Raw genomic sequence first — 12,342 nt, forward strand, 5'->3', positions numbered from 1 at the left:
ATCATCGGCACAGCACACTGCTCATATTCCATGATCTTGTCTTTGTTCATTAGAATTGTGCTGATGGTTGAATGATTCATGTTATAAGAACAAGTGACGTCTACCATCTTTTCTCCTCGCTTCACTCTCAATTTTTTTCACTTTTGTTTCCATTGTTATCTCTTGGCACTTCTTAGCAGTGCCAGCTACATCACCCGCTCCTTTTACACTTGCTTCCAGACATCCTGGGCTTGAAATAAAGATACTGTACTACTGTACTCTATACAGTACTGTATAGTAAGGTACACAAAAGCACAACCACTTGTAGAGGATGCATTCATGTGACAATGTACACCAGACACGTGAAGTAACTTATGTGATTAGACATGTGAACATAAGTTTGCATCTTTGAAAGATGGCAACTTGAAGGCTCGTATGTAGGGTACTTACCATACTTGTGATTGGGCTGTTCATGTTTTCTGTTTTTTTCTGGTTCAGTCTTGGGAGCTTGTACCTTTCTAAGAATTTATCTGTTTCTTCCAGGTTGTCCATTTTATTGGCATATAGTCGCTTGTAGTAGTCTCTTATGATCCTTACATTTCTGTGGTGTCCATCTTAACTTCTTTTTCATTTCTAATTTTACTGATTGGAGTCCTCTCCATTTTTTTCTTGATGAGTCTGGCTAAAGGTTTATCAATTTTGTTATCTTGTCAAAGAACCAACTTTTAGTTTCATTGATCTTTGCTGTTGTTTTTTTCATCTCTATTTCATTTATTTCTGCTCTGATCTTTATGATTTCTTTCCTTCTCTGATCTTTATGTTCTTCTTTCTCTAGTTGCTCTAGCTGTAAGGTTAGGTTGTTTGAAATTTTTCTTGTTTCCTGAGGTAAGATTGTATTGCTCTAAACTGTCTAGGAGGCTTGTGCAGGCTTCCTGATGGGAGGAGCCTGTTCCCGTCCAGTGGTGGGTGGAGCTGGGTCTTGTCCTTCTGGTGGGCAGGACTGTGCTCAGGGAGACTTTAAGCCACTTGTGTGCTGATGGGTGGGGCTGTGTTCCCACCCCATTGGTTATTAGACTGCTTTTGCTGCATCCCATAGGTTTTGATTCATTGTGCTTTTGTTTCCATTTGTCGCTAGGTATTATTTGATTTCCTCTTTCATTTCTTCAGTGATCCATTGGTGGTTTAGTAGCATATTGTTTAGCCTCCACATTTGTGTTTTTTACAGTTTTTTTTTTCTTGTAGTTGATTTCTAATCTCATAGCGTGGTTGGAAAAGATGCTTGATATGATTTCAGTTCTCTTAAAGTTACCGAGGCTCTCTTTGTGGCCCAGCATGTGGTCAATCCTGGAGAATGTTCCATGTGCACATGAAAAGAATGTGTAGTCTGCTGCTTTTTTTTTTTTTTAACATCTTTATTGGGGTATAATTGCTTTACAATGGTGTGTTAGTTTCTGCTTTATAACAAAGTGAATCAGTTATACATATACATATGTTGCCATATGTCTTCCCTCTTGCGTCTCCCTCCCTCCCACCCTCCCTATCCCACCCCTCCGGGCTGTCACAAAGCACCGAGCCAATATCCCTGTGCCATGCGGCTGCTTCCCACTAGCTATCTACCTTACTACGTTTGTTAGTGTGTATATGTCCATGACTCTCTCTCGCCCTGTCACAGCTCACCCTTCCCCCTCCCCATATCCTCACGTCCGTTCTCTAGTAGGTCTGCATCTTTATTCCTGCCTTACCCCTAGGTTCTTCATGACATTTTTTTTTCTTAAATTCCATATATACGTGTTAGCATACGGTATTTGTCTTTTTTTTTCTGACTTACTTCCCTCTGTATGACAGACTCTAGGTCTATCCACCTCATTACAAATAGCTCAATTTCGTTTCTTTTTATGGCTGAGTAATATTCCATTGTATATATGTGCCACATCTTCTTTATCCGTTCATCTGATGATGGGCACTTGGGTTGTTTCCATCTCCGGGCTATTGTAAATAGAGCTGCAATGAACATTTTGGTACATGACTCTTTTTGAATTTTGGTTTTCTCAGGGTATATGCCCAGTAATGGGATTGCTGGGTCATATGGTAGTTCTATTTGTAGTTTTTTAAGGAACCTCCATACTGTTCTGCATAGTGGCTGTACCAATTCACATTCCCACCAGCAGTGCAAGAGTGTTCCCTTTTCTCCACACCCTCTCCAGCATTTATTGTTTCTAGATTTTTTGATGATGGCCATTCTGACTGGTGTGAGATGATATCTCATTGTAGTTTCGATTTGCATTTCTCTAATGATTAATGATGTTGAGCATTCTTTCATGTGTTTGTTGGCAGTCTGTATATCTTCTTTGGAGAAATGTCTATTTAAGTCTTCTGCCCATTTTTGGATTGGGTTGTTTGTTTTTTGATATTGAGCTGCATGAGCTGCTTATAAATTTTGGAGATTAATCCTTTGTCAGTTGCTTTGTTTGCAAATATTTTCTCCCATTCTGAGGGTTGTCTTTTGGTCTTGTTTATGGTTTCCTTTGCTGTGCAAAAGCTTTGAAGTTTCATTAGGTCCCATCTGTTTATTTTTATTTCCATTTCTCTAGGAAGTGGGTCAAAAAAGATCTTGCTGTGATTTATGTCATAGAGTGTTCTGCCTATGTTTACCTCTAAGAGTTTGATAGTTTCTGGCCTTACATTTAGGTCTTTAATCCATTTTGAGCTTATTTTTGTGTATGGTGTTAGGGAGTGATCTAATCTCATACTTTTACATGTACCTGTCCAGTTTTCCCAGCACCACTTATTGAAGAGGCTGTCCTTTCTCCACTGTACTAAGGTAATTATTGGTATGTAAATTGCTATTGCCATTTTCTTAATTGTTTGGGGTTTGTTTTTGTAGGTCTTTTTTCTTCCCTTTCTCTTTTGTTCTCTTGTGGTTTGATGGCCATCTTTATTGTTCTGTTTGTGTTGCTTTTTCTTTTTTGTGTGTGTATATTTATAGTTTTGGGGTTTGCTGTTCCCATGAGGTTTTTTTGTTTTTAATTAATTAATTTATTTATTTATTTATTTTTGGCTGCATTGGTTCTTTGTTGCTGTGCACGGGCTTTGTCTAGTTGTGGCCAGTGGAGGCTACTCTTTGTTGTGGTGTGCAGGCTTTTCATTGCGATGGCTTCTCTTGTTGCGGAGCACAGGCTCTAGGTGCACAGACTTCAATAGCTGTGGCTCATGGGCTCTAGAGCACAGGCTCAGTAATTGTGGCACATGGGCTTAGTTGCTCTGTGGCATGTGGGATCTTCCCAGACCAGGGTTTGAACCCATGTCGTCTGCATTGGCAGGTGGATTTTTAATCACCCTGCCACCAGCGAAATCCCTCCTGTGAGGTTTTGATATAGCAGTCTGTATAGGTACAAGGTTGTTTTAACTTTCTAGTTTCTTTCCCATCTAGAGAAGTTCCTTTAGCATTTGTTGCAGAGCTGGTCTGGTGGTGCTGAGTTCTCTTAGCTTTTGCTTGTCTGTAAAGTTTCTTTTTTTTTTTTTTAAATTGGGATATAGTTGTTTTACAGGGTTGTTTGTTTCTTCTCTACAGTGAAGTGGAGTTTCCTGTGCTATACAACAGGTTCTCATTAGTTATCTATTTTATACATTAGTGTATATATGTTAGTCCCAATCTCCCAATTCATCCCACCTGCCCTTTCCCCTCTTGATGTCCATATGTTTGTTCTCTACCTCTGTGTTTCTGTTTCTGCCTTACAAACTGGTTCATCTGTGACATTTTTGTAGATTCCACAAATATACATTAATTTACAATGTGTGTTTTTCTCCTTCTGACTTACTTCACTCTGTATGACAGTGTCTAGGTCCGTCCACGTCTCTACAGATGACCCAATTTCATTCATTTTTATGGCTGAGTAATATTCCATTGTATATATATACCACATCTTCTTTATCCATTCATCTGTCAATGAATATTTAGGTTGCTTCCATGACCTGGCTGTTGTAAATAGTGCTGCAGTGAACATATTGGGGTGTGTAAAGCCTTTGATTTCTCCATCAAATCTGAATGAGAGGCTTACTGGGTAGAGTATTCTTGGTCGTAGGTTCTTCCCTTTCATCACTCTAAATACAGTATATTGTGCTACTTCCTTCTGGCCTGCAGAGTTTCTGCTGAGAAATCAGCTGATAACCTTATGGGAGTTCCCTTGTATGTTATTTGTTGTTTTTCACTTGTTACTTTTAATATTTTTTCTTTGTCTTTAGTATTTGTCAGTTTCATTACTAGGAGTCTTGGCGTGTTCCTCCTTGGGTTTATGTGCCTGGGACTCTTTGTGCTTCCTGGACTTGGATGACTGTGTGAAGTTTTCAGCTATTATCTCCTCAAATATTTTCTCAGGTCCTTTCTCTCTTCTCCTTTTGGGACCCCTATAATGGGAATGTTGGTGCATTTAAAAGATCTCTTAGACTGTCTACATTTCTTTTCATTCTATTTTCTTTATTCTGTTCTGTGGCAATGATTTCCACCATTCTGTCTTTCAGGTCACTTATCTGTTCTTCTGACTCACTTATTGTACTATTGATTCCTTCAAATGTATTTTTCATTTCAGTTATCATATTGTTCATCTCTGTTTGTTCTTAATTCTTCTAGGTCTTTGTGAAACATTTCTTGCATCTTCTTAATCCTTGCCTCTATTCTTTTTCCAAGATCTTGGATCATCTTCACTGTCGTTATTCTGAATTCTTTTTCTAGTAGCTTGGCTATCTCCACTCCACTTAATTTTTCTTCTGGGGTTTCATTTTGTTCCTTCACCTGGGACATATTCCTCTGCCTTCTCGTTTTGACTAAATTTCTGTGAATGCAGTTTCCATCCACAGGCTGCAGGATTGTAGTTCTTGCTTCCGTTGCCTGCCCTCTGGTGGATGAGGCTGTCTAAGAGGCCTGTGCAGGGTTCCTGATGGGAGGGACTGGTTCCCAGTGGTGGGGAGCTGGATCTTGTCCCTCTGGTGGGCAGGGCTGTGCTCAGGGAGACTTTAAGCCACTTGTGTGCTGATGGGAAGGGCTGTGTTCCCGTGCCATTGGTTATTTGGCCTGAGGTGATCCAGCACTGAAGCCTACAGGCTGTTTGGTGGTAATGGTGGCCTTTGGGAGGGTTCATGCCAATGAGTAGTTCCAAGAACTGCTGCTGCTAGTGTCTTTGTCCCCACACTGAGCCACAGACACCCCCTGCCTCCCCAGGAGACCCTCCAATGCTAGCAGGTAGGTCTGACCCAGTCTATTCTGAGGTCACTGCTTTTTTCCTCTGGGTCCTGGTACCCTCAAGACTTTATGCATGCCCTCCAAGAGTGGAGTTCTGTTTTCCCCAGACCTGTGGAAGTCCTGTGATCAACCCCATTGGCCTTCAAAGCCAGATTCTCTGGGGACTCCTTCTCCCATTGCTGGACGCCCAGGCTGGAAAGCCTGACTTGGGGCTCAGAATTTTCACTCCTGTGGGATAACTTCTGTGGTATAATTATTTTCCAGTTTGTGGGTCACCCATCTGGTGGGTATGGGGTTTGATTTTATCACGATTGCGCCCCCTCCTCCCATCTTATTGTGGCTTCTTTGTCTTTGGATGTAGGGTATCATTTTTAGTAGATTCCTGTGTTTTTTTGTTGATGGTTATTCTACAGTAGTGATTTTGGTATTTTTGTAAGAAGGGGGCGAGCTCACATCCTTCCACTCTGCCATCTTGAGCTAATCTGAACTAAGTGGGTTTAGATAGAAAGGAGTGAAAATGTCATTATGTGCAGATGAAATGTTCTCTACCAAGAAATTTTATACACAAGAAGATTAAACCTATTAGAATGAAAAAGATCATGCAACAGATAGCTCTTCACTTGTAAATACTTTGTAATTTTCATTTTGATTTCTTCTCTAACATGTTAATGTATTTTAAAACGTTTTCAGCTTCCATATATATGGATTCTTTCTGCAGTTATCTCTTTGCTATTGATTTTAAATATTATCGATTGTAGTCATTGAATATGTTATATATGACGATTTTTTATATGTGAATTTGCCTAGTTTTCCATTATGCCCTATAATAAGTTTAAATTTATTAATATTTTGTGTGTGTTTGAGGAGAAAATAGCAATCCAAATTTGCTGGGCTCAAAATTCTATATATATCTATTAGAAAGAACTTAATCATTTTACTCATCTTCAATAATTTTATTTATAATCTGCTTGATCAGTTAGTTTCTGGGAGAGGTATGTTAAGCTCCTTTAGGATGTTTTGTGTATTTATTTCTTAAATTTTTATCCATTTTGCTGCATACAGTTCAAAGCAATATAGTCACATAATATTTAATAATTCTAACATTTTCTTTAAAAATTGTTCCATTTTCCAGTATTGAATTTTTTTTTTTTTTTTTTTTTTTTTTGGCCGTGCCTCATGCATGCAGGATCCTAGCTCCCCAGTCAGGGATTGAACCCGCGCATTGCGCGGAGTCCTAACCACTGGACCGCCAGGGAAGTCCTAAATGTTCCTTTTTGATGCTGTTTGCCTTGAATTCTGTTTTGTCCATTAAAAATATTGTTATGTATTGATCCTCCTGCCCCCACCAGTTTTGTGTGTGTGTGTGTGTGTGTGTGTGTGTGTGTGTGTGTAGTGTATCATTTTTTGTAACCTCTGCCTTCAATCTTGTGTTTTCATTCTTTTTTTTAAGTGCATTTTTTGTAAGTAATATATAACTGGATTTCTAAAAATGTCAGTCAGAAAATCTTTATTAGTTAATAGATGAGTTCAGCAGTTACTGAGATTGTTGAGATGTTTGTATGTATTTCCACCACTCAAAACACTGATTGAGAAAAACCCAATCAAGTAGAAGCTGAGAAAGAAGAGAGAAAATAGTCAAAATAAAACTGAGGTTCAGGGCTTCCCTGGTGGTGCAGTGGTTGAGAGTCCACCTGCTGATGCAGGGGATATGGGTTCGTGCCCCGGTCCAGGAGGATCCCACATGCTGCAGAGCGGCTGGGCCCATGAGCCATGGCCGCTGAGCCTGCGCGTCTGGAGCCTGTGCTCCACAGCGGGAGAGGCCACAGCAGTGAGAGGCCCGCGTACCGCAAAAAAAACCCAAACCCTCCCCCAAAAAAACTGAGGTTCAAAGTAATCCTTTTAATATCAACATTGTAGATATAATTTCATTTTATTTTAGCGTTTTAAGTTGCTGATGAAGTCTTTTTTCTAATCCTCATCCCTTTGTCTTTTCACTCTTTTTGCTTTTGAGATTTTCTTTTTATCCTTAATATCCTAAGGCTTTACTATTAGTTGATGAAGAGTGGGCTGGCTTTGTTTTGTTGTGGTTATTTTTAAATTTTATTTATTTACTTATTTTGGCTGTGCCTCATGGCTTATAGGGTCTTAGGTCCCTGACCAGGGATCGAACTTCAGCCCACAACAGTGAAATCAATGAATCTTAAGCACTGGATCACCAGGGAATTCCTGTTGTGGTTATTTTTTATTGTGCTCTTTCAGTCTGAGGAATCATGTATTTTTATATATTATTCATTAATTATTGATTAGTTACTGCCCTTCCTCCATTCTCTTTATCCTGTAATTCTGAAACCCCTAATAGACCTGTTTTGGATCTAGCTTTCATAATATGCCTTTTCTTTCATTTATCCCATCTGTTTGTGCATCATTCTAGTGGAATCCTCATGTTGTGTTTCTTGTGTACTACTTTGGTCTTAAGCTGTGTTAGTCATTATTCAGCTATTCCACTGAATTTAATTTGGGTTTTGTTGATGGTGATGGTTGTTAATTAATTTCAGCAATCACATTCTTCTTTCCTAAAGACTTTGCTACACACAGATAACGTGGCATCAGTTTCTGTTTACCACTATGGAATCCTGTCTAATTTTTTCATAGCTAACTTTTTAATTTCTGGTGTATATAAAATGTTCTTTTTGTTTTCAAGAGCAGTGTTACATTTATTAGTATTTTTGTAATGATTCTATGTAATAACATAATTTATTGTGGTGGTTAATAGCATAGACTCTGGAGGCAGAGGGCTGAGGCTCAAAGCCAAGTTCTGCCTCTTTGACAAGCTATTCAAACTCCCTGTATTCCATTATCCTTACTTTGATCATAATACTAATACTTATGTCATAGGATTTTTTGAGGATTAAAGGAGGTAATAAATGTCAAAATACGTGGCATACACCAAGTCCTCAGTAAATATTAGCTGCTATTAGTTGTAGTAGTGGTGGTAGTACTATATTAGTTATCATTATGCAATTGTATGTTTTGTGGAGATTTTCCCATGCTTTTTTAATCTGCCATGCCATCCCAGCCATGCCTTATATTACTTTTTAAAATTGAAAATGGGATCTAACAGACTTAAATAACTTACGGCTGCTCTTTCTTTTCTACAGATTGATCCTGAGTTAGAAAAAAAACTGAAAATGAATAAAGTGTCATTGGAGTCCGAGTATGAGGTACAGTATGCTAATGTAGCAATCTTCCTAGTCAGTGACTGGTTCTATCTGCTTTAAGGTAAATTCAAATTATTATCAGTATAGGAAAAAAATATTTACCTTAAATATATGTTATTGGAACAACTACGTAGTCGTTTGAAAAGAAAATAAAGATGGATCTATATTTCATATACTGTTTCATATCCATATTCTAGATGGATCAAGAATTTAAAAATAAAAAACAAAAGGTAAAAGTACTAGGAGTAAACAATGAAGATTCTTTTTAGTGGTCTTGAGTCAGAAAACCCTATTTAAATATAGAAAACCCAGAAGCTTTAAAAGTAAAGATTGCAGAATTCATACATAAAAATTCAAAAGTTCAAAAGTTCAACCTAAAAAAATACTGTATATAAAGTTACTAGTTAAATGTGAAATTCTAAAAATATTTTTTATCTTAACACGATGAATTAATTTATTTAAATATGAAGAGCAAATCAGTATGGAAAATTTCAACAACTCACTTGATCAGTAGGAACATGGGCAGAGCATGTAATGAGTTCAGAGACAAGGAAATAAATATCATTTTTAAACAGATAAAGAGATGCTCAACTTATAATAGGAATGTTAATTAAAATTATAACGAGGTATCATTTTCCACCTATCTTATTAATGAAATCAAAGAGCTTAATAGCATGTTTTATTATAGGATGTGGAGAGAGAGGGTGTTCTCCATCTCTGATCATATTTTCCCATTTCTTTTCATGTTTGGTCATTTTTGATTGAAAGGTGGACATTGTGAATAATATACATTGAAGAGACGTGTGAAGAGTGTTGATTCTCATTTTAGCATTTCAATCATTGGCTGATCATTTTGAGCTTGATTTTATGCTTCATAAGGGAGGATCTGTAGAAAGGTTTTGATGTTTCCTAAACCCCTCAAACTGTGGCATTCAGTCTCCAAATTGTTTACCCAGAGGGTCTCGTCAGAGCTTAAGACTAGACCACTTTTTTGTTGTTGTTGTTTGTTTTTGTTTTATTGTTGTTGTTTTTTAGTTTAGTTTGGGACTGGACCACTTTTGCATGAAGTTGTTCTGCCAACCTTGCATCCCATTTAAGAATTATTCTCAAATTCTCTTGAGCATATAGGTCTTATGTTATCTGAGTGAAGGCCATTATTCTTTCTTAAAACCTTTTTATAACTTTGTATCATTTCATAACTATACTTGAAAATAATTTACTCTGTTCTTGACACTAAATTAGTAGAATTTTGTTCATCTATGTAGATTTAGTAAACTCCTGGTAAAACTGTAAGTGAAATTTAGAGAATGGTTCATTTACTATTTCCCCATTATCTTGTCAAAACCTCTAATTTGCTACTTCTCAGTATATAGCTATGGAGGGTTTGTCTGGGAGTGGACGTTCCTTAAAGTTCTTTTAGAAGCCGTAGAGTTTGAGAGCTGAAGAAATTATATAGACCATTTGGTCTAGCCTTTTCATTATTACTTTTGAGAGAATTAGTGCCCAGATAGCTCAAATCACTAGCCCAGGGTTATATAGCTTGTTAGTAAAACAGTAGTGCTTAGTATCCAAGTGTCAAGGTAAATTGATATCATTTTCCCTGTCTCTGAATAAAAGCTGTCCTGTGTTCTCTGTGTTTCTTTTTCTATCTTGTTCACTTAATTATTCCAGAATAACCAAAGCAGATATATGAAAGTTACTGTCAGAGTGGTGTCAGAAGGGTAAAGAAAGGTTTATGTTCTTCCCTTTTTTCCTATTTTCATTCCTGTGCTTGAGAGACACTTCACACTAACTAAAGATATGGTGATCCAAACTGTGGTTGAAGCTAGTTTTTATTGCCCCAAAAGAGCTTTGCTTATGGCAGCTATGGGGAATATCTTTTCATTCTTAAGCCCAGGCTCATTTCTTAGGTGCAGAACAAATCATCTTGGTCTCTATTCCTTCTAGCAGACTCTAGATTCTCCACTTTTGTTCTCTTCATTTACTGCCATCACCCATGTTAACCCATGCTAGTCATTATTATGCTGGATTAGCGTTCGGACCTGGAGTTTTGTTTTCCCAGCTTCTTCCCTTTCTTTGTGCTCTCAAAAATAAAACATGTACATTATTCAAGAAACGCAAGTTAAAACTACAATGAGGTACCACCTCACAGAGGTCAGAATGGCCATCATTAAAAAAATCTACAAATAACAAATGCTGAAGAGGGTTTAGGGAAAAGATAACCCTTGTACACTGTTGGTGGGAATGTAAATTGGTGTAGCCACTATGGAAGACAGTATGGAGGTTCCACAAAAAACTAAAAATAGAGTTGCCATATGATCCAGCAATCCTGAGCATATATCTGGAGAAAACTATAATTCTAAAAGATACATGCACCCCTATGTCATAGCAGCAGTATTCACAATAGCCAAGACATGGAAACAACCTAAATGTCCATCAACAGATGAATAGATAAAGAAGATGTGGTGCATATTAATATATACAATGGAATACTACTCAGTCATGAAAAAGAATGAAATAATGCCATTTGCAGCAACATGGATGGACCTAGAGATTATCATACTAAGTGAAGTAAATCAGAAAGAGGAAGACAAATACCATATGATATCACTTATTATGGTATCTAAAATATGATGCAAATGAACACATCTACAAAACAGAAACAGACTCACAGACATAGAGAACAGACTTGTGGCTGCCAAGGGGGAGCATGGGGGAGGGATGGATTGGGAGTTTTTGATTAGCAGATGCAAACTATTATATATAGAATGGATAAACAACCAGGTCCTACTGTATAGCACAGGGAGCTATAGTATTTTGTGATAAATCATAATGGAAAAGAATATGAAAAAGAATGTATGTGTGTGTATATACATATATATGTATAACCGAATCACTTTGCTGTATAGCAGAAATTAACACAACATTGTAAATAACCTATAATTTAATAAAATAAATTTTTAAAAAATATAGAGTTTTTCTGTTTTAATAGTTTAATTCTGATGAGGGGAAAGATAGGCAGTAACATCAATAGGAAGTAAGAAAAATTTTAAGTCCTAAGAAATATGACATTTCTTTAATTATTAAGCTTGATATGCAGTTATTTATTAGAATTATAAGTGAGGGCCTATTGAATTCTTTCTACTCATTTATTCATTCATTCACTGAGGTCCTAATTGAACCCACAGGGCTCCTATACTAATATTTATCCTCTAATATTTGTGGCTCTATAGAAAATAAAAGACTCCACTTTTGATGACTGGAAGAATATTCGAGGACCCAGGCCTTGGGAAGATCCTGACCTCCTCCAAGGACAAAATCCAGAAATCCGTAACACTAAGACAACTTGACTATGCTGATTCTTTTTTTTTTAAATAAAAATGTTATCAACGGGAATTCCCACCACATACTCCTGTACATTGGAAAGAAAATTACAGACCTGCAGAAGCCTGGATGGGAGTAATTTGATGATAAGTACTCTTGATAAAAAGTTAAGTACAGGTTTCTATACTTCCCAACTCTTTTATTTGCAAATGAAAGTAACAATGTTGACCACATATATTTTTTACTGCTCAATAAAAATGTGAATACTGCCACTTAAACAGTGTCATTTATTCTACTCCCAGGTACCCACCCATATTTCTTTTCCCCTAGCCAGTAGGGCAATCTGATTCCTAATGAGAATAATAGGTCTGGATCCAAATTTTCACAGTAACATCAAGCAGGATTTTATGTCAGACCTATGTGGAAAATAATGTTGATCAGTCTGGTAAGAGCCTTGGTTTTATTTGTAATACCTCACATGTCAGGCTAATCAGTCTCCAAAGCATCACCTGATGATGGTGTTGATACCATTAAAATGAGTTAAGATAGTTTTATTGCTCCAAGTTAAAGGAAAAATCATGAGGT

At 37.2% G+C, this 12,342-nt stretch overlaps 1 protein-coding gene across 4 annotated transcripts in view; it reads left to right on the forward strand.

Moving 5' to 3' along the window:
* COX16 (cytochrome c oxidase assembly factor COX16) overlaps nucleotides 1–12,029 on the forward strand; it is a 66,571-nt gene extending 54,542 nt beyond the window's left edge. For all 4 annotated transcript variants that reach the window (XM_073800317.1, XM_073800316.1, XM_033850991.2 and 1 more), the window contains 2 exons: nucleotides 8,374–8,436; nucleotides 11,667–12,029. In XM_073800317.1, the coding sequence (XP_073656418.1) occupies nucleotides 8,374–8,436; nucleotides 11,667–11,783 (180 nt within the window). In that variant the 3' untranslated portion in view covers nucleotides 11,784–12,029. The remainder of the gene's footprint in view (nucleotides 1–8,373; nucleotides 8,437–11,666) is intronic.
* The last annotated feature ends 313 nt before the right edge of the window (nucleotides 12,030–12,342 follow it).

Source organism: Tursiops truncatus, chromosome 2, assembly GCF_011762595.2.
Source record: "Tursiops truncatus isolate mTurTru1 chromosome 2, mTurTru1.mat.Y, whole genome shotgun sequence".
Lineage (NCBI taxonomy): Eukaryota > Metazoa > Chordata > Mammalia > Artiodactyla > Delphinidae > Tursiops > Tursiops truncatus.